Here is a 22,740-nt window from a genome sequence, read left to right as displayed (position 1 = left end):
GCTCCAAGGACCAAATGAGAATACTTGTAAAGGGTTTTTCAGACCATAAAGTGATATTGTTACCACTACTTTTAATGGTGATGGCTAGCTGTTATTGTTATAGAACTGATTATGTGGAAGATGGGCAATACTTATTCAGTTCGAACCCAGAGGGCAGAACTAAAGAATAAGCCAAAGTTGCAAAATCAGTAAACTGAAGCTCAGTGTTGGGGAAAACTCGCTAATGATTAGAGTAGCCTAAAAGTGGAGCGGGCAGCCCCGACAGTGGGGGTGCTCCCTTCCTGGTGGTTTTCAAGGCTGCCCCTGCCATGGAGGGGCCTTTTTGGGTGCTGGCCAGATTCTTCCACCTGAGATGGTCTGACTTTGGTTTGAATAGAAAGGCTGTCCTGCTTAATACAGATGTTAGTCTGTCTGAGAAACCCCAGCCTATGTTCACGTTGTGCTATAGAGCTACTAAGGACTTTCCATTTGTCAATAGAACCTCTTTATAACCTGTGAGCTGGATGCTGTGACATTATCACTTCCATTTTAACAGAGGAGCGAACTGAGAGATCAAAAGGATATGGCTGCCAGATCTCCCAGCTCTTGGGAAGCCGAGCGGAGTCTCAAACTGGTTTTTTCACTCCAAGGCCAGAGCTCGGGCTCACTCATAGTAACACACACCATTTGCTTCTCATTGGTTTTAGGATATTTATTGTGACAAAAGGCTTTTGGAAGCATGCTGTTGGTCTCAGGACAGCTAGAAAGTCCAGTTGAGCTCCACCTCTTTTGACCCCAATGTCCCAGTTCTCTTAACCCCAACGCGAGTGAGAGCTCTGGAGAAGGGCACACTCTAGGCTTCTGTCTGTGATTTGGAAGGAACCCACGGGGCCTATGGACAGTCGTTCATTTGCCTGTCCATACACATCATGGCCAATGATCTGAGCAGCCAGGGCTTCCCACCAAGGATGTGCCAGCCTCCGTGGATTTAGCTCAGGCCCTTATTGTCACACTCTGTGCTCTTACTGCCTAACGCTTGTTTTCTTTTTCCAGTAAGCTCTTGGGTGGTGGAATTGAAAGCATGGCAATTACAGAAGCTTTTGGGGGTGAGTAAAACCTTAATATTTGATATGACATAAGTGGGGGGATTTTAAAGCAGAGGAGTACAGGAGGAGGAACCCGATTAAAATGGAAAATATCATCACCGGGAGAGTCCACTGAGCTGGAGAGGTCCTTAGAAGATATAATATTTAAGAATAGCCCATAGCTCAAAGGACATCAAAGCTGGTATGGACTATCTTGAGATATATAATGAAAAGGGCCACCTCCTCCATGAAGCCCTCCCTCAAACTGAGCCAAGGCTCTCAGGTGCCCCAGCAAACTCACAGGAGTCCCATGGGACAGAAATTTAATCTATCTAAAATACTTAATCTAACCAGTTTAACCAAAATATTTACTAAGCGTTAACTTATATATGCTTATACACACATATACATGCATATATACACATGTAATATTTGGGTGTATGTGTATTTTTGATTGGGTCACTATGAAAAAATCACTGGGACTCTAAGGGTGCTGTGAAACTTAAAAGCCTAGAAGCTTCTGTCTTAGCTACAAGATCTGTTTTCTCTTGTTTCCTTCCTTCTCTTTATTTGTTTCAACAGGTTTCGCTTCTTCACTTTTTCCCTTGCTTTAGAATTTTCTATTCTCTCCCTACCACCAGCCCCTTATCTGAACTCCATGCAACACAGTGTCTGTGGCCATGTTCAGTGTAGCATTCAACACTAAATAACTGTGATCTTTCATTAAAATTTTTATAATGAATAAACATGTACATAGCTGATAAAGGAATCGGAGAGCAAAACCAGTCACCATTGGACAAGAACATTTTACAAAGGGGGATGCTTTTTTAAAAATGTAATCTCACTGATACTCAAGTGGATCCGGGATCTCATCAGTTTGTGAATTGCCTGCCAATCTTGAGTATCTCTTGCCATGGGAGTGTCTACTCAATGTTCTGGGGATCTCCCTTAGTTTCTTCTAATAACAGAACACCTGAGGAGTGAGCCCCTCAGGCTATTTTCCTGGTCTCTCTCACCTTCCCCATGTAATTATCTTTTTTCCCATCTTATATTTCCTTAGTAACATCTTTTACTACTGTTCTTTGAAGTTCCTCTTTGGTTTTATGAGAACCTGCTGATACCCTTCCCCTTTTCTCTCTTTCCCTCCTTAGAGAGTTATCTCCTGATAACTATCTATAATAATCTCATTAATAATCAGAAAAATTAAAATAACTTTGCACTTTTCCATCATACCCATAAAAAAAAAAAACCTGAAAGCAACAATGCTAGTGGAACAATGGGCACACCATGCATTCTTAGTGGAATTGTAAATTAATAGAATCTTTTTGAAGAGTAGTCTGATAATCACCAAAAATTTCATGTCCTTTGGCCTAACAATCTCATGAATGATTATATATCAACCAATAAACATCTACTCTGGGCTATATCCTGTATATTAATATCAAAAAAGGAGATTTGTTTGAATTCATAGGAATTAGGGCCAGAAGGAACATGAGAGATTATTTACTTTAACCCCTGTCTGATAGATGAAATAGGGCCTGTGAGGTTTAACCATGATCCCCAAAAGAAGCTGATCGTTTGCAAAGCTGGTGTTGAAAACCACATCCTTCTAGGGACTCAGTTTTCTCATTTGTAAAATTCTGAAAGCAGATTAGATGATCCCTTAAATCCTTTTCAGCTTTAAAATTCTACAATTCTATGGCCTTGATGAATGAGGATTGATAGAGACATAATAACAGCGATGATATTCATGTGATATGCTTGGCAGAAATTTCTAGGGGTTAGAAAAAGTGCCCCTTCATTATTTTCTCTTTCTTTCACAGAATTTCGAACAGGAAAAACCCAGCTTTCTCACACTCTCTGTGGTAAGTATCTGTGTTTCTCCTATATCTGGGATGGTCTTGATTTCAAGAAAACAAGCCTTTCAAATGCACTATTCTTTGTCAGGCTGCGTCCTCGTTTTGGGTTCAGGAAACATGGCTGTTCTACATAAATTTCTGTAGTTGTGGTGATTCCTCCCATCCCAGTCCTTTCTCTTCCTCACTCCCCCCCGACCAGCAGGAGAGTGATTGTGTTCTCATGTTCTCTCTCATCTCTGGGAGGAAGATAAGCAGGCTAGTCCTCCCTCCCACCCCAACCATGGTCACATCCACCATCACTGGACAGACTCTGAGGTTCACGGCACTATTAACCAGCCCATCATCTTGTCCCTGACATCAACTGGCCTCCATGTTGCCTTCCTGCCTTCCCCAGTGACCTAGCTCACAACCCTTGCCATCATTACCCTTAGTGAATTCAGAAATTGGAGAATTAAGGTACTAAAGTCATCTACATTAGTAAGATTTCTGATAAAGAAGTTGTTTGCAAGGATTATTAATTGACAGGGCATATAGGATGGTCTGAAGAGAAAGCCCAGGGCGCGAAGGCTGCTGGACTAACCCAGGTGGGAACCGCCCGGGGCCAGACTGGGGCAGTGGCAGTAGGACTGGAGCAAATGGCATGGGGAAAGACATGAAGTATTTCACTGGACAGACTGATAGGACGTAGTGATTGACTCTGTAGGGAAAGTGAAGGCATGGGAAATGTCAATTATAAATCAAAGTTTCTGGCCTCAGGCAACGATGTGCCAACAGGAGATCAGGGAGGGGGTGCCACTTTGGGGCAAAATAAATGGTTTTCATTTTTGGTACCTAGAGTTCAGTTTCTTAGTTTTTCTTTTCCCCTTGCCTTAGTGATTAGGATACTAGTAATGGGTTATTAAAAACTCAAATTTGAGAAATGCCTTTAGAAGCATTATGGGAGAACAAGAGACATGGGGGCAGTTGGTGATTCTGAAGAGAGGGCACTGATGGGCCTAGGACCCCGAAGAGCTGAGTTCAGTCTGTACCCAGACACTTCCTGTATAGGGGACCCTGGGCAAGTCTCTTAGCTGTGTTTGTCTCGGTTTCCTTATCTGTAAAACAAGCTGGAAAAGGAATGGCAAACCCAAATGGGGTCATGGGAAGTCGGACGTGACTAAACAAGCATAGCAGAGAGACATTGTGAATGGTGAGCTGACCTTGTGTCCATTAAGACCCAGGTTCCAGTCCTGCCTCTGACACATACTGATTATCCCTGAACTTTTCAGTGCCCCATGACCAGAAGGGGCAGATCTTCTTTGGAAGGGGGAGCGTCCACACCTAGGGGTTCCCTCTGCTGATTAAGTCAAGGGCTTACTCTCCATCCTTGATGTCCTTTACCAAAATCTCCCCTTGGAGAATGACAGGATACTGACTGCTACAAAGCCCCCTTCTCCCCCAGGCTCCAGAGGCTTCAAACATGACTGCCTCCTCCGACTCTCGGGGTACTGTCGGAGAAGTGGCCTAGCCAAGGGCAGAGGCCCGCTCCCCAGCTGGCCTCGGGAGGCTGGTCTGGCCGCAGGCCCTTCCAGAGGCTACTGCTGAGAGGCAAGGAGGCTTAAGCACCTGCTCCAGCAGCATGGCACCGCGTTATGTGACACGATGGAGATTAATTGCCCTATTTAAATCAGTTACGGGGCATCATTTATGCTTATAGTGTTGCTCCCATTAGTCATGTTGAAATGCCGCTGTCCCAGAGAACCGAGCTGGGTAGGCCTCCCCTTCTGGGGCGCAGGGGTCTGGGGGTCCGGGGGCGGATGCCAGCTGACAGAAGGCCTGCTCTGCAGAGACCAGGAGACGGAGATACTTTGGGAAAGGATGGAGAACTTCCACTAAGGAAAGCACGCAAGCATTTGCTACTGAGCTCTCTGTGTGTAGCTTGCTCCACATCTGTCTCCCAGTATTCATCTTCGCTCTTGGTTTTTTCTTGTTCTCCAGTGACAGCTCAGTTGCCAGGAACTGGAGGCTACACAGGAGGAAAGGTTATCTTCATCGACACGGAAAATACTTTGTATCCTTTTCTTAGTTAACCGGGCTGCTGGTGTAATTTAGGAGGGTGGGAATGCCCCCAGAAAGGGGACGTCTTGTTGGAAGTTATTTTCCCATGCGTTACAGGCAGCAGGTAACGGTGGGTACAGAGGAGGGGACATGGTCACTGGCCATGCTCCCAGTCCCTCTGTGCCCCAAACAGTGCCCTTTTCCACCTGAGACAGAAGGCAGAGCACAGGACGAGGAACAGCAAGTGCTGATAGTCCTGCTCCTCGCCCCGGGCTTTGGGGATGCAGATGATGACTGCCTCAGAGGCCTTAGTCCTTGGGAGGATCCTCACTCCCCTTAGAAAACCGCCCCTTCCCCATACACACTTTCCCCTGCCTCCTGAATCCTTTCATGTCTGCCCCATCCCTCCGTGGGGTCGCAGTCGAGATGTAACCATGGTGATCACGGAGAAGCTGATCTGCAGCATCCCAGAGGGTAGACACTGCCCACCAAGCTGGGCCTGCATCCTTTGGCTACATCCGTGGGAAACATTTCTCTCACCCCACCATTTATCACACAGACTCCGGGGTCCTAGCCTCATCCCACTTCCTCATTCTAGGGGAGGCCTTGGGCCTCTATTCTGAACACCAGAGCCACAAGTTCCCCTATTTTGCCAATAAAAAGTCAGGTCCAGCTCTCTGCGAAGGGCCATTCTGCCCTCCGGGGCTTTTGTGGACGGCCGAGGCTCAGAGCTGGAAAGGACCCCAGAGGCCAGTTTGTCCAAAGCCTCTCTATTACAGAGGACAGGAAATGAGAGCATGCAGGCAAGCCCCTCAGTGAAGCCTAGGATGGGGGATTTAATTGGGGAAATTAGCAGAATGACAACCACAAAGCAGTTTCAACATTTCTGGCTGGAGAACCCGGTTTCTTTCCTAGTAAAATGTAGAGCAGCATCTGTCCCAACAGGTGGCCTTCCAAGCTTGTTTTCCAGAGTAGCTCCTGACTGAATGCAGGGAGCTTGTCTGATCTTGAGAATCACATCCATGGAGCATGGGGCAGGGGGAGGCAGAGGTCGGGTTTGGAAGTTTCCCTGTCTGTAAAATGAGGGGCTGGCCTAGCTGCCCCCAAATGGCCAAAAAGTGCAGCAGTGTCTAGAACCTTGGACTCAGAGTCAGGGACCTGAGTCTGAGATCCTAGTCCTGTCCCTTACCACCACTTACCATCTGGGTGACCCTAGCTAAGTCATGATTTCCTCCCTGGGCCCCAGATTCCTCATCTGGAAAATTAGAGTGAATTTGATGGCTTCTGAGATCCTTTCTAGCCATGAATACATCACCCCATGCCCTGTGCAGGAAATGTCAAACTGGCAAGTACAAGCCCCACAAAAATAGGAGGAGGGACCATCCCTAACTGGGAAAGGCAGGAGAAGTGGTTCAAACCTAGCCTCTGACACTTAGCTGTGTGACCTTGGAGAGATGAGTGGTCCCCTGCCTCCTGTGCCCAGGAACCTCTCTGGATGTCACCTCTTGCCTGTCTGTCCTGCTTAGATGTTTTTTTCTGCCTCACATTGTCTTGAATTCCTGGCTCCTTAATTTTGACTTGGACCAGCCGCCCAGACCGTCTTCGAGACATCGCTGACCGCTATAATGTGGACCACGATGCTGTCCTGGACAACGTACTCTACGCCCGAGCTTATACCAGTAAGATCCTGATCTCCCCGGGCGTGAGCTATGTGTCTGGACAAGGCACTCACCTTCTCTGGGCCTTCATAGCCTCATCTCTAGGAGGACAATAATACCTGCTTGCTTTCCATCCTAGGTAGCAAGAAGGGGGCTAAAGAACATTCTGTCCCTTGAGGACGGTAGGGAGGGATAAATTAAGGAAATCTTCCCAAAGCAGACTGGCCTGCCTGGAATGAAATGGGTTCTCCTCCCTGCGGGTCCCAAAACAGAGGTGGAATGGCCACTAGTAAAGATCCCACAGGACAGGGTCCCAGAGTCCCCCAGGGGTCTCAGAGCCTTCCTGGTTAATCTGACGGAGCCTGGATGTAAAAGGAAATGCGGAAGAAGCCACGTGTACCTTCCATGGCCAAAATGGCACAAAGTCTTTGGGATGTTCCGGATTGAAATCCTGCTATAAAAAACTGTTAAAAACCCAAATTCCCAGGCCCCGGGCCCCAAAGTCCTGCCCTAGTGAATTTAAAGAAATTCTCTCTTTGGAACGGGGGAGATCAGAGGTCCCTCCAAGGCCTGCAGTTCTGAGATCTTGGCAATAGTTCCAAGTGATAAGGTCACCACATTTCAAGGCTGGGCAAGCAGAGCTATTATTCTCAATTTGGCGTCATTCATTGACCATGTGGGCAGTTTTCATCTTCAGCATGAAAGGTCCAGGCATTCCAGCAAGTCATTTCCTGTCTTTGGCCCTCAGTTTCCTCCTCTGTCAAGTGGGGATAAGATAAAGATCCTCGCACTCAATGCCTTGTAAATGTTCCAGCAGAATGGAAATGAGTGTCCTCCTTTTTCTGTTTAGCACTCAGTAGGTCTTTTAAAATGGTTATTGGCTGACTTGGTGCTTCTGAGTTGTCCCTAGGGGAGCTGGCTTTGCAGTTAGGTTTGCTTGCTGTTTCCCCCCACCCCCACCCCAATCTTCTGGCCATGTCTGACCGGCCTCAGATCTTACGAGGCACCCATACAGTTCTGTCCCTTGAAGTAGTAAATCAAATTATTGACCTTATTGACCTTCCCTTTGAAAAACGCTACATCTGTGGCTAGTGCAAAGGCCCAGGGAAATTGTCCCACGAAGAGAATTCTGGTGTCCTGAGGCTCCCAGTGTGAGTCTGGGCCAGCAGGGTGGGGACGTGGGCTTCTCTTAGGTTCTGAGCTCTCCCTTGACGTCTTTCCCACAGGTGAGCATCAGATGGAGCTGCTGGATTACGTGGCTGCCAAGTTCCACGAGGAGGGCGGCATCTTCAAGCTTCTGGTATGGGCTGCCCTGGCTGTCCTCCCCTGAGCTGGCCTCTGGCCCTCATCCCAGTCCTCCCTGTCTGCTCATTCTGCCTTTCCTGCCCCCAACCCCTGCAGATCATTGACTCCATCATGGCGCTCTTCCGCGTGGATTTCAGTGGCCGAGGCGAGTTAGCGGAGCGGCAGCAGAAACTGGCCCAGATGTTGTCTCGACTGCAGAAAATATCAGAAGGTGGGTGGGGGCCATCCCTGGCCTGCTCCTTCTGTAAAGTCAGAGGGTGGGGCTGGCTAATGGCAGCTAACCTCTGTTAGTCAGATTACGGGTTAGTTAGATTAACTCTGACTCTGTGTCTTGCCAGAATAAAATAATAGCCAACACATAGGGCAACTGGATGGGTGTGTGTGCTCACCAGGGAGCAAGGCCCAAGCTCAGGGACTCCAGACCACTGTCACTGCCCTCTGGACTCTCCACCACAGCCCCACTGTGGCCAGGCCCCTCTTAGAATGAGCACCCCTCAGCCCTGGCCACACACTTAGGGGTGAGGCAGGGGGAGCTGAGCCCCTTCCCTCAGAGTTTCATTTTGTTTCCTTCCTGCAGAATACAACGTGGCTGTGTTTGTGACCAATCAGATGACAGCTGATCCAGGAGCAACTCTGACGTGAGCTTCTCCCCCTCCCCCTTGTTCCTTCTGCTCTCTCCCCAACCTTCCTTCGGGAAGAGGGAGTGAGTAGAAAAAGGAATAACAGGGCTGTCACCAACCCCCTCCTGCAAGAAGCATGCTCTCACTGATAGGATTGTTGCCCCTCCCTCACCTTCCAGGCTGGCCAGTTCCGGGAGCCTGCCCTCCCCTGTGGACCCTGGGCCACTCCAGGCTGGCTGGGCCTCAGGGACACACAGACAGACCCTCTCAGGCCTGCCCTGGACATGCTGCAGGAGTCCAGGAGCTTCCTAAAAAGTCGCGTGATGGTTATATTCCAGTGTAACTGGTGTCTTTGATAATCCTGTTTTGTTGGCTGTTTTTAACACTATGACTCTGACATGGGTCCCTGCCTGAGGGTCCATCCAAGACACCAAGATAAAGTCCCTGACCCAGAGCTTGCCTCCTCTGGCAGGGCCTTCTAGAGGCCAGGACCACCCCAGGTCCTGGATCATGTACATAGTAAGACTAGTGGTTCCGCTCAAGGTCAGAAATTCTGGTGACCTGTGAATGGTCTCCCATGAATAACAGGTCTTGGCTCTGTGGCTCCAAGGTTTGCTTTGTGTCTCATTCAGTCACCACAACCAGCCTGGGAAATAGATGCTCTTATTGTCCCCTTTACAGATCTGGAAACTGAGGCTGAGAGATTAGGTGACTTGTGTAGGGCCACACAATCAGTCAATAAATATTTATTAAGCACCTACTATGTGCCAGGCACTGTGGTAAGTCTTCCTGACTCCAGGTCAGGTTCTCTAGCTACTACTTAGTGCTGCCTTTGTCAGTGTGCAAGCAGGGATAAATATGGGCAGCAGCATCAGTCTGGATGCCAACACTGAGAATAGAGCATGATGGCTCCTAGTGATGCAGGTCTGTGCAGTGATGGCTAGGGCAACGGGCTTGGAGTCAGGAAGAACTGAGTTCAAATCCTTCCTCTAGGAAACTGACTCTCTCTGCCTCCTCATAAGTCATAGAGGTGGGAGTGGGGATAGGGGGGTGATCTGTTTTGGTGGATGGAATTCTCATACAGGGAGTTGCCAAAAATGTCCCACCTTCCTGATTTATATCTTAATTAGCATTCCCATACAGCTCTGGGAAATGTAGTGACGTGATGTCAAAGTACTAGATGAAATGAAGTATTCAAAGGACATTTAATACGGTTTTGTGAATTCCATAAACTATACAGAAATAGATTGGTCTTTCAAAGAACATTTCTTAATTAGTTAATTTTCATTGTGTGCTTTCTAGAGTCCCCATGCTGGGGTGCCAAAGTATACCATTCGGACTAGCTCTCTGAAGGATCTCGGGACCAGCCCGAGGTCTTGGTCTTAGTGGAGGAGGGATGAGGAGAGACTTGCGTGGATGGTCAAACATGGAGTCTGTTTATTCCAAAATTCTCTCAGCCTTATATACCCTAATAATACCCTTATAGAAACAAAGCAACACTGCACATATGCTAACTATGTACTATGCATGCAGGACCACATAAATAACTTGCTATTGTGTGTAGATGTCTCTTTGCCACTTGGTATCACTCTACTTTAGGTACAACACAGGTTGCCATGCCCCCTGACTTCTCTGGAAGGCCGAGAGCCCTTAGGGGAGATGGGGAGCTGAACCAGACACTATCAGCAGTTCCCTCTGGGCTGAAGGGTCTTGTACCTCATCCAGGGTTCTCCCACTATCTGTGGCCCTCTACAAATTTTAATTAACAAATACCAAAAGAAAAAAGCACATTTATAGATATATTCAGAAAAAAGAGTTTTGTATATGAAAACCTATCTCTCACATGCACTTGTTTTTTCAGACTATATTACTTTCAAAGCAGTCCTGTTCATCTGTTTTCTTTGGGAACTTCCATTCTCTTGTGTGCACTTTTGAAATGTTTCAATGACCTTTTTAAAATTTTCTTTATTTTTGCTGATCTTCTCACTATCTCCCTTATCACTCCCTAAATCCCCTCCCTAAATACAAAGAAAAAATAATTCTTCTAATAAGTATAGTCAAGCAAAACAAATCCACTCAGTGACTGTGTCAAAAAATGTAGGTATCATTCTGTTCATTGGGTCTACCACCTTTCTCTCAGGTAGTGGGACCTTGTTTTCTCATCAGTCCTCTGGCATTATGGTTGGTCATCACATTGACTAGAGCTCCCCCGTTTTTCTAAGTTGCTTTTCTTTACAGTATTGTTACCGAATGCGTTGTTCCCTTCATTCTTCTCATTTGGCTCTGCATTAGTTCACGCAAACTTCCCCTCTCTGAAATCATCCTTCTCATCATTCCTTATGTGGGTCAGCCTTTCTGATGGCTGCCTTCTACCTTGGCCATTAAGAGGTCTTTATGTCTCATCCTGGCCAGTGGATCTCTGTGTGAAGGCCCTACGATATTGAGTTTAAAAATCTTTCTACTGTAGATGAACTTTTCACAGAATTACAGTTTAAAGGGAACCAGTGGCCCTCAAGCCCAAATGATGCCTGGGGTATGAATCCGACATCAACCAATGATCATCCAACCTTTGCTTAGAACCTCCCATGATGGGGAACCCACTGCCTCCAGAGGCAGCCCATTTCATTGTGTGAGACAGAATGTTATTAGGAAGTATTTCTTGACGTCAAACTTAAATTTGCCTATTTGCAAATGTCTCCCCAACTTGTTCTGTCCTCTGAGAACAAAGAGGGCAGATCTCATGCCCTCTTGAAGGACAGCCTTTCCAGTACTTGCAGATAGGGCTTGTGCTCTGTTTCTTCAGCTGATGCTCCCGGCACTCAGGTTCCAAGCTCTTGACCAGCCTGGTGGCTTTGCCCAGAGCTAACCCAATACGCTAGGGTGACCAATGAGCACAAAAGGACCATTACCTGGAAGCCATGGCCCCAGACTCCCATGGGTTTCCTTGGCTTCCCTGCTGACTCTCAGTGAATTTAGACCCCCCCCAGATCCTTTTCAAGGAGACATCTATCCAACTCCCTTATATCCTCCTGTAAAATAACAAACAACAATAACAACAACAAAAACTTGAAAACCCAAAACACTGAAGAAGGAAAAATCAAGGAAAGAATTGGGTCATTTGGGGAATGCTGAAGACAAAACTCTCTCAGTAGAGATCTCAAGCAGCTGCTTGGAAGGCCAACAAAGTCATCAGTGCTTCCTAGGCTTAGGGCTCTGAAGAGTTAAGCCTCTGTTTTATGGGGCTCCTTCATACACGAGGCACAAGGCACTTCTCACAGAGATTAATTTTAAAACCTTCCAATTCTATTTAGCTTAAGGCTAGCTTTAAAAAGGAAAAATGACTCATTGGTTCAGGAGGAGGAAGCGAGCTGTGTTCAAATAAAGAAGTCTAAGTGAAAAGCACCATGAGGCTCTCTATTCAGGGCTGGGGAGAAACTGTGAACAAGCCCAGACTGGGGGGATCCAGTGAGGCAGGGGGTGAGAGCCACATGAGTCCCATGAGCTAGAGGCTCCAGATTTCTGTATTTGTGTGTCTCTATACATGTATGTTTGGACACACGTGCATGTGTGTTTATATATTCATGGTAAACTTAGAAAGCAAGAAACCACTGTGAACTCAATGTATAATAATAATCAATGAAAGGAAAGGGGAAGTATTGAAGAGGGTCTAGAAAAAGGAAGGAAATTTTCAAAGGAGTGAGCTAAGAGCAGAGCTCAGAATTGTTTTATGAAATGTCTCTTTCCTCCCACTGAGTTGTGGGAAAACTGAATTCACTATAATTAGTATATTTGAAATCTATTAAATATACAAATGCAACACGTCCAGCTAAAGCACAGGACTTGCCACAACCTCAAAAGAGAATTCTATTCAGTTCAGATATTAACAGGATTTCAAATGCAGCTTGCAAAGATCCCCCCCAAGGCTGCAGCAGGCAGTCTCTTTGTTCCTCTGGCAGAGGAGCTCCAAGCTGCAGCTCGCCTCGGGCCTGTCAGAGAAATCTCACAGTAATTGGTATGAGGCCCCAAGCAGGCTGACAATAATTGAGGCTTATATCCCATGTATTATACTTGATGGCATGTCGTATTAAAAGGAACAAAATTACAGAGTCGAGTTGCTCCTGTGTGATCCAGCCAAGCAGTGGTTTCCAGGCAAGGCTTCCAGATAAAGGCCTTGAAATAGAGTAATATAAACAATGAAGTCCCAGGTCCAGAGATGGAAGGACCACCAGTGCATGAAGCTGGGAAACCCCACGCCCTGACAGTACCAATGGCGTGCAAGGCGAAGGAACGGGAGCCATGTTTTCACTGACCTTGTCTGGGTATTTGTTTTATGAGCCCGAGGAGGAACGTTATTGTGTTTGGAGTCACAGAAGTAGGGAATCTCTATGAGCTTATAAAGATGTGATTTCACCAAATTAAGGAATAATGTCCCTATAGCAGGACCTAATACTGCAGTAGGCTGCAAAGGATCACACAGCCAGATTCTCTAACCGGTGTAAAGGAGATCAAGCTACTATGGATTTCATGCTGAAAGGTCCATCCATTTTCAAGGGTAAACGTTTGTGTCCCTTTGATATAGAAAAGCTGGGCTGTTACAGCCACCATGTGGAAATACATATATTCTCATTCTCTCTCTCTCTCTTTCTCTCTCCCTCTCTCTCTCCCTCTCTCTCTCTCTCTCTCTCTTCTCTCTCTCTCTCTCTCATCTCTGTCTATCTCTTCTTTGTCTCTATCTCTGTGTCTCTGACCATTTCTATCTTTCTGTCTCTTTCTCTGCCTCTCCCTCTCCAAAATACAATAGTTTTCAGCCTTTCTTCTTCCTTCCTTGCCATCATTCCCCACAGAAACGAGAAGGAAAAGAGGAGAAATGTAAGGAACCATAGGTATGGGATGCTTTCTAGAGCATCTTTCAAGCATTCAAATGAAGAAAAAAATTAACCCCAAGATACAAATAGAATACCTTTTAATCTATTTCTACCCACTCTGAAGTCCTTGATAATTACCTAAGAAATGTAAATTGTTATAATTTCAAGAAAACCCAAAAGTTGAAATAACCCCCTCCCCTTCCCAATTAACAATGATCTTAAAGGAAAGAGTGAATCCTGGAGACAGCCAGGTATGGTGGATAGAGTGTCAGCAAGTTATTTAAGTTCCCTAAGTCTCAGTTGCCTCAATTTTAGAATGAAAAAGTTGCTCTCGATGACCTCTAGGGTCCCTCCAGGATGTTAGTCAACTACCAGTATGCAATCATATGTGTTTAAACAGTGATCAAAATCATCACCAAATTAGACAAAAAAAAACGAAGATGAGAAGATGATTCAGAATGGAATTATGATACAGCCACCTGGAACTATTTCCATTTATGCTGGAAAATGGGACAAGAAAAAGACTTCAATGAAAGTATCACAATTTCCTCTGGAAGCTCAACCAATGTTATCTCTATAACAAAGGCCAAAAGAGCCTAGAAATCACTTAGCTTGCCAATACTGGATCTTTTAGCCAATCAGAGGGGCGTGGCAGTCAAGAGAAATGCTCTATTAAAATGTAAAATTCATTTGTGAAATCTTAGAAAGGAGATGAGACTAGTAGAGTTACATAAATTGCAAGAAATGGGGGGAAATATTAGATTGTGGAAATCTTTGGCCTGGACTCTGTTAAGCCACATCATTCCAGGAACCCTGAAAGATGAAAAAAAGAGAAGAAAAGCAAAAACCAGATAAAAATGAGGTGGCTCATTCAGCATTTCTCTAGCCCACCAATTTTTCAATGGTTATAGAGCCATCAGCCTTCTAAAATCTCAGCATTCAGGGCCAAATGAGGACGTGATATTGGCAAATGAGAAAGAAATAGGGAAGAGTAACTTGACCAGATTTCATACATAAAAATCTATGCTGGAAGTCTCTCTCTCTGTCTCTGTGTGTCTCTGTCTCTTTTTCTCTCTTCATTTCTCTCTCTCTCTGTCTCTCTTTTTCTCTCTCTGTCTTTGTATCTCTTTTTTTCTCTTCGTTTCTGTTTCTTTCTATATCTCTATCTCTGTCTTTCTCTATTTCTGTCTCTCTGTTTCTCTTTCTGTTTCTGTCTCTGTCTGATTCTCTGTCTGTCTCTGTCTCTCTCTCCCCATTTCTCCTTCTCCAAACTGGAATAGTTTGCAGCCGGTATTCTTCCTTCCTTGCCATCATTCCCTAAAGAAAGGAGAAGAAAAAGGGATTTTGTGAACATTAAGGGATAAATTCTTAAGATATTTCAAAGACGTCAAGATGCCAAAGAACAGGAAAAAATCAAGGATTATTACTGAGAAAGGTGATTGATGGGACTTCAGTTACTTCCAGCTGATCCATCTATTTTCTTGTCTCTATGAAGAGCTTTATGAAAGTGATGAATACACACCTCAAGGGCATGTGGAGGAAACAGGCAGATTTTCAAATAGGATATTCCACAACAGACTGCATCCTTCTGCATCCAGATTTCACAGAAAGGTACAGAGACTATAAGATCTTGCCGTGCTTATTTTCTCCTGGTGATTTAAAAAAAAAAAAAAAAGATCAAAATGCAGCCTTTGTGATCTTCCCCAATAAAGTGTCTCCCTTCTTCTGGCTCTCTCTGTAGGGTTTGACACTTTCAAGTACCCTCTGCCTCCCAATAATCTCTGCTCTCAGATTATTCAGATGGTCTCAATGGCTGGACCATCATCCATGTTTTGCCTCTTCTCTGTGGGTATATCCTAAAGCTCTGTCTTTTTTTCAGCATTTCTGTGTTGTCTCTTTTGATGAATTCATTAGTTCCTGTGAGTTATGTGGTCATCTCTGTGCAGATGTCTCCCAGATTTCTACATCTAGTTCCAGTCTCTTTACTAGCCTATTGGGCATTTCCAGTTAGGTATCCTGGGTCATCTCAAAGTGGATATTTCTAAACCAGAACCAGAATTATCTACACCAAGTCTTCCCTTCTTTTAACTTCCTTCTTTGGTTGAGAGCACTATGAACCTTCCAGTTATCCTGGTTCACAATCTCAGTCACCTTTGACTCCGCACTCCACCTCACCTTCTCCTATTTCCAGTTCATCTCCGCCTCCTTTCCGTTCCCATGGCCTTTGCCCTAGCTCAGGCTTCTTTCTTGAATTCTTGGCAATTGCCTCAGTGTCTCATCTCTTAGTTTATCTCCACACACTAGTCCAAGTCATCTTCATAAAACAGAGGGTTTGCCAGTTCACTCATGTTCACTAAAATCTCCCATGACTCCTTGCTGTCTCTAGAAAGAAAAGCAATCTTTTCTGGATTAGAGCCCTCTGCAGTCTGATCCTGGGCTACCTTTCCAGGCTTGTGACACATTACTCCCCTTCGGTTTCCTGCATTTCAGCGAAATTGCCTTGCTTGCTAGTTCTAATCCACAAAATTCCATCTTCCTTCCTTTTGCCTTCTTTCTTTAAGGTTTTTTTTTTTTTTAAGGTTATACAAAGGGATTTTGCTACAAAGATATATAGCAGGACAAAAATGCAAAATTCCCTTTCTCTCCCCAATATCTGGGGCCTCCCTCTCCCCTGTATCCTACTTTAGGTCCTGGAGGAGAATGCTCAGTTTCTGCATAATTCTACTACCATAATTGGTTCTACCAATCTCATTTCCAAAGTGATATGGCAGCTGAATAAGTCAGTATCTTATTCCTGAGCTGGGTTCCATAAGTCATTCCTCTAGGCCTCAAGGCTAGACTCACTGGCTAGCTAAGTTATATATATATAAGTGGGAATAAGTAAGGCCCACCCCATCTACCCCCTCACATCTGGAGGGAATCACTGCCCACCTTCTATGAAACCCCTCTGCTACAGGATGGGGATTAGAGGGGAAGCCCAAGGTAGCCCTGCTCTGCAGCTGAGACCCGGAGGCCAGTAAGTCAGGCAAGCAGGCAACAAGTACTTTTCAAGTGCTTTTCCCCTGTGTATCCCCTGGGAAAAACAAGTATACCAGTCTCCCATCTCCCCAAAAGAGGAGCTCTAGAATATCCACCAAAGTGCTTGGTACCATCAAGGTGTTCAGCATTAGAAAATGATAATATTAAATCAGTGGAAATGGAGCTAGATGAGCAGCTATTTTGCCTCCCAAGGACCATGGGACTTTTCCATCGGACTTGCAGCTGAAACCTTCCCTAGGTTACCATCTTCCCCCATCCTCCATTAGATGGTGAGCTCTATGAACGCTGAGCCATCTTTAATTTTCTCTTTGTATCCTTAGCACTGGTAGCACTCTGTAGCTTTGCACCTACTAAGGGCTTAACAAATGCTTTTTCATTCATTCACAAAAAATTAACCACTATAAGAGTTCATTAGCCACGTGAAGGGGCTGATGGGGAAAATGGGTGATTTCCTGTGCTTACGGCTAGCCAGTGTGCTTCCTTCATAGCCTGAGATGGTCACACAAATCCCCAGACCACTGGCAGGATGAGGAAGGAAGCAGAATCCCTAAAGGAAAGGGTGCTGAACTGGGCGCAGGAGGTACTTTCCTTTAGCCAAGGGCCAGGGCGATCGGGACACTCATAACCTATAGGAACGTTTCAGGAAAAACAGTCATTTTCCAAATTGTGTAGATTTTAGAGGCAGAGAGAAGCTTGGAGTTTGGCCTGAGGCCACATACGTGATCAGTACCAGGGCAGGGACGTGGCCCTTTCATCCTAAAAGTCTTGTGACTGCAGAGGCAGAGAGCAGGTGACACAGGGAAGGCCCAGGAACGAAGGCCGAGGTAACTGGGCAGAGATAAGAGAAGCTGTTTCCAGTCTAGAATCCTTCTTTGCTTTCCACAGCACATTGTCCAAGCACATCCTCTCTTTCTCCCACCAGTCTGCAGAAACTTCAGACAAGCCCACCCCATCTCCCCCCTCACATCTGGGGGGAATCACAGCCCACCTTCTATGAAACCCCTTTGCTACAGGATGGCGATCAGAGGGGAGACCCAAGCCCTGCCCTGCAGCCGGAGACCCGTCCTCTCCATCCCGGACATTTCTATTTCCATCTTTGCAGACTGTCCCCCCAGGATAACTTCTCACCCATCCCTTCCCCACCACTCCAGCCCCAGCAGCTCAGTGGGCACCCAGTCCCCGAGGTGTGCATCCTTCTCAGAGCCAACTCAGCCTCAAGCAGGCCATGTTTCTCTAGTGCCATGCTCTCAGAAATTTCCGCTTACTTGATCATCTAATCCAATTTAATGGACCAAGACAGTTCCAAAACTTTTTCTTGACATTTGAAAAACCTGCCTAACAACTGTTATTGTTCAATCAGTTTTAGTCTCATCTGATTCTTCCTGACCCCATTTGGGGTTGTCTTGGAAGAGACATTGGAGTGGTTTGCCATTTCCTTTTCCAGCTTATTTTACGAATAAGGAAACTGAGGCAGAAAGGGATAAGAGACTTGCCCAGGGTCACACAGCTAGGAAGTGTCTAAGGTTAGATTTGAACTCAAGTTCCTGATTCTCTATGACACTCTATGCAAGATAGCTCCTCCTAGTGTCTGAGCCTGACAATTAGAGGTACCCCAAAGTGGAATGGCTTCTAAGGAGGTGATAGACTGGTGTCCACTTCCACCCCATGGTGATCTTCCTTTTTTTTTTAATATCTTTTTTTTTAATTGAAGCTTTTTATTTTCAAAACATATGCAAGGATAATTTTTTTTACCATTCACCCTTGCAAAACCTTGTGTTCCAATTTCTCTTTCCTTGCCCCCACTCTCTCCCTAGATGGCAAGTAATCTAATATATATTAAACATGGTAAATATATATGTAAATCCAATATAGGCATAGTATTTATACAGTTATCTTGCTGTACAAGAAGAATCAGATCAAAAAGAAAAAAAAATGAGAAAGAAAACAAAATGCAAGCAAACAACAACAAAAAGAGTGTAAAGTGTCTTGTGATCCACACCCAGTTCCCACAGTCCTCTCTCTGGGGGTAGATGGTTCTCTTCAGGTGATCTTCCTTTGAGCAGAGGCCGGATGACCATTTGTTGGGATGTTGTTTTAAAGATTCCTTTTTTGTTACGTTTTAAGTTCCAAACTGTCTGTCTCTTTCCCTTCCTCCTTCCTCTGCACTATTTGATGTAGATTTATAAAATACATGTAAAACCATATTCTGTATACTTCTTTTTGTCAAATTCTTCCTCTGGAGGTGGACAGCCTCTTCCTTCATAGATCCTTTAAAATTGAAGAATTGAATTTTTAAAAGCATTTATTTAATTCTTATTATGTGTCAAACACTACCCTGAGCACTGGGGATACAAAAACAGACCAGATCCAACTAATCATCCAATTCAGCAAACATTTCTAAGTGCACCTCCAAGTAAGGCTGTGGATGCGGGGTGTCTACAATCCATGGTCACATGGCTGGGGAGAAAGGGACCATAATTCAAGCCTAGCATCTTTGCCTCTAAATCCTGTGTTTTTCTCTCTAGATCAGGGATGTCAAACTTACATAAAGTCAATCTGCAACCTACGGAATCATTTTCTATGTTGAATTGGATTTTTTTTTTTTTTAAATCTGTCCCAGTTATATTTAATCTGGTACTGGGCACACTGGGCTGTGCTGGGCCATGTGTTTGATGCCTGCCTTTGATGACCTCAAGGATTCCATCCAGCTCTAGCTCTTGGATTCTCAGGGGTAGAGCAGACAGAGAACAGGCCTCTGAGGAAGGATGACATGGCGTCAAGTCTTACATCACCAACGTGGCTGAGGGATCTTGAGTGGATCACCGTGCCATAGGCAACACCAAGACTAGATAGTGATGAAATCCCATGTGTATTTGTTTCTAAAAGGGCCCTCCCACATGAGTAACTGGCCTATCTCCCCTGGGGAAGGCCTAGCTGGCTAGCCTTCCCCTCAGAATATTGTGTTCCTGCACAGGAGTCTCCTTCCCTGGGGGTATTGCTGAGCACACTGGCTCCCCTGTGTCATCTGGGCTGGATATCTTCTCTCCATCCAGTGCGCCCTTCTGCTCTTGTAGGTGATTTGTCTCTGAGTCTGGCATTCTCCAGCTTCCTGAGGATGAGCTCAGCTGGACCAATGGCAATGCACCCGTTCTCTCACGAGCGGGACACCCCACATCCCACCTCATTCACCAAGGCTTTGCCAGCAGATTGATCATTCCCTGCCCTTCTTCCTGACTGACCACCTAGAACCCTATTCAGCTGTGGTTTTTCAAGACTCAGAATTATTGCTACATCATTTCTAATGAACTTTTTTGTCTCAACACTTTTGGCTATGTCTGACTCTTCTTTACCCCAGTCTGGTGTTTTTTCAGTAAGGAAATTGGAGTGGTTTGTTACTTCCTTCTCCATTTATTTTACAGATGAGTAAACTGAGGGCAACCAAATTACATGACCTGCTCAGGGTCACACGGCTAGTACTTGTCTGAAGCCACATTTGAATTCACTTCTTCCTGTTTCCAAGATTAGCACTCAATCTACTGCACCACCTAGATCTAGCATTTTGTTCTTGCACAGAATTGAATTTTTTTTCTACTTCATGATATTTTATTATTTTTCCCCATCACATGTAAAGATAAATTGCAACATTCATCTTTGTAAGATTTTGAGCTCCAGATTTTTCTCTCTCTTCCTTCCTTCCCTCACTCTTCCCCGAGAAATCCGATATTAGTTATACATGTACAATCATGTTAAATATATTTCCACATTAGTCATGTTGTGAAAGAAGACTTAGAACAAAAGGGAAAAACCACAAAAAAGAAAAAATAAGAAGTGAAAATAGTATGTTTCAATCTGCATTAAGACTCCTTAGTTCTTTCTCTGATAGGGTCCAGCATTTTTTATCACAAGTCTATTGGAACTGTCTTGGATCCTTGCATTGCTGAGAAGAATTAAGTTCAAAGTTGATCATTACATAATCTTGCTGTGTACAATGATCTCCTGATTCTGTTCACTCGGCATCAGTTCTTGTAAGTCTTTCCAGTTTTTCTGAAATCCATCTGCTCAGCATTTCTTATAGAACTTTAGTATTCCATTACATTCAAATATTACAACTTATTCAGTCATTTCCCAGTTGATGGGCATCCCCTCCATATCCAATTCTTTATCACCACAAAAGAGTCTGCAGTGAATGTTAGTATACATGTGGGTCCTTTTGTCTGTTAATGATCTCTTTGGTATATATACCTAATAGTGGTATTACTGTATTAAAGGGTATGTGCAGTGGGCCGAGTTCCAAATTGTTCTCCAGAATGGTTGAATCAGTTCACAATTCCACCAACAATGCATTAGTGTTCCAATTTCCTCATATCTCCTCCAACATTTATCATTTTCCTTTTATGTCATATTAGCCAATCCGAGAGGTAAGAATTGTTTTAATTTGCATTTCTCTAATCAATAGTAAGTTAAAGCTTTTTTTTCATATGACTACAGATAGATTTAATATCTTCATCTGAAAATTGTTCATATCTTTTGACCACTTATCATTTGGGGGATGACTTGTATTCTTATAAATTTGATTCAATTGTATCTAGGATATACTGTGACATATTCAACATGTAAAAGACTGCTTGCCATCTAGGGGAGGGGGTGAAGGGAGGGAGGGGAAAAATCGGAACAGAAGTGAATGCAAGGGATAATGCTGTAAAAAATTACCCTGGCATGGGTTCTGTCAATAAAAAGTTATTTAAAAAAAATAAATTTGATTCAGTTTTCTATATGATGAAATCAGGAACCCAAATGATGCAGTTAGTGGCAGTGCAAAGAGTTGTGGGAACCTGTCTTGGTTGGCGCAGGTCCAATGTGAAAAAATTCACGAACCTGAAATATTAGACTGGCAAAAGGAAGTTTATTGCACAGAGAAGTCAGTTTTTGCTAGAAAGGCTGACTTCTGAGTGACAAAGTTCTGGCAGAGAGATAAAGGTCCTACCAGAGAAATCCAGGTAGAGAGATAAATAGAGGTGTTAACACTGAGAAGAAAATGTCTTCTCAGCAGACCAGGGTCCTGATAGGCAGCTATGCCAAGGAGAGAGGTTCCTTGACAAGGCGTGGTTCTACTTTTGGGCCTCTGCAAAGAAATGAGCCCAAAATTGCCCTTTAATAGGAAATCTGAGACTGAAGTTTCAGTTGAATGAAATTACTGCTCCCAGGCCTAGATTTCCAGTAGAATGGGATCACTTGAGCTCAAGCTAAGTAGGAGTGCTCCTGGATTAATTTTCAACTCAATAGAGGGTGTTACTAGTCAATAGAGATATCAGGTCCAGATCTCCAGCTAAATGAGACCACTTAAGTTTGAGCTAAGTAGGGAGTGGTCCTGGGCTAATCTTAATGAAACCATTTAACAGCCCTGAAGGGTGGGTCCCAGTCAGAGGAGAGTTTCAGGGCTCACCCCAAAAGTCAAGAAGGACAGTTTCAGGGTTCCCCTGCCATTTATACTTGAAAAATGAAGCCTTTATCAGAAATACTGGTTATTAACATTGTTTCCCAGCTTTCTGCTTTCCTTCTAATCTTTATTGCATTGCTTGTGTTTGTGAAAACCCTTTTTAATTTAATGCAATCAGAATTATCCTTTTTGCATTTTATAATATTCTCTCTCTCTTGCATTTCATAAAATGACCATTATGAAATCTCCCTTTTCCAAAGATGACAGATAAACTATTCCTTGCTCTCCTCATTTGCTTATAATATCACCCTTTATGTCTAAACCATGTACCCATTTCAACCTTACCTTGACATAGGGTATGAGAAGCTGGTATAAGTCTAGTTTCTGCAATTCTGTTGATGTAGGTCGAGGACTAAAATGGTATGGGTTATGTAGATGTCAGATGATGGCAGGCACCAAAGTTGGGATTCAGTCATATAAGGAATTCATAATGGCCGTTCTCTCTGGCAAAAGGTAGATTTATTTAGGAAAGAGGTCACAGATGAAATTAAGGGATGCAATAGACACCAGGAATGGTAATTATGAAATAGAATGGGAGAGCATGTGAAAGATACGGTCCATGGTGGAACTCACAATTACCTAGTAAAAAAAGGAGGACCCCATGAGTTGGGGTATGACCTTAGCTGGGCTGAGTTCTGAAAGAGACTTAGCACCCTAAAAGAGTTGTTAGCTGTAAGGAGAAATGGGATTGAGAAGCGCAGTGGAATTAGGGAAGATACTACATGGGATGGGAAAAGGGGGAGGGAAGAGACAGCAGGAGACAAAGTGCCACAGCAGACTGACCCAAAGGAAGGCA

The 22,740-nt window shown here is 44.5% G+C and overlaps 1 protein-coding gene across 3 annotated transcripts in view; it reads left to right on the top strand.

The window, feature by feature from the left end:
- DMC1 (DNA meiotic recombinase 1) overlaps positions 1–22,740 on the top strand; it is a 47,918-nt gene that overhangs the window by 16,021 nt on the left and 9,157 nt on the right. For all 3 annotated transcript variants that reach the window (XM_051961972.1, XM_051961971.1, XM_051961969.1), the window contains 7 exons: positions 1,033–1,085; positions 2,888–2,929; positions 4,901–4,973; positions 6,548–6,639; positions 7,845–7,918; positions 8,020–8,134; positions 8,501–8,561. In XM_051961972.1, coding sequence (XP_051817932.1) covers positions 1,033–1,085; positions 2,888–2,929; positions 4,901–4,973; positions 6,548–6,639; positions 7,845–7,918; positions 8,020–8,134; positions 8,501–8,561 — 510 coding nt within the window. The remainder of the gene's footprint in view (positions 1–1,032; positions 1,086–2,887; positions 2,930–4,900; positions 4,974–6,547; positions 6,640–7,844; positions 7,919–8,019; positions 8,135–8,500; positions 8,562–22,740) is intronic.

The sequence above is a fragment of the Antechinus flavipes genome, chromosome 5 (genome assembly GCF_016432865.1).
Source record: "Antechinus flavipes isolate AdamAnt ecotype Samford, QLD, Australia chromosome 5, AdamAnt_v2, whole genome shotgun sequence".
Taxonomy (NCBI): domain Eukaryota; kingdom Metazoa; phylum Chordata; class Mammalia; order Dasyuromorphia; family Dasyuridae; genus Antechinus; species Antechinus flavipes.
This window is presented reverse-complemented; position numbering and strand designations above follow the sequence as displayed.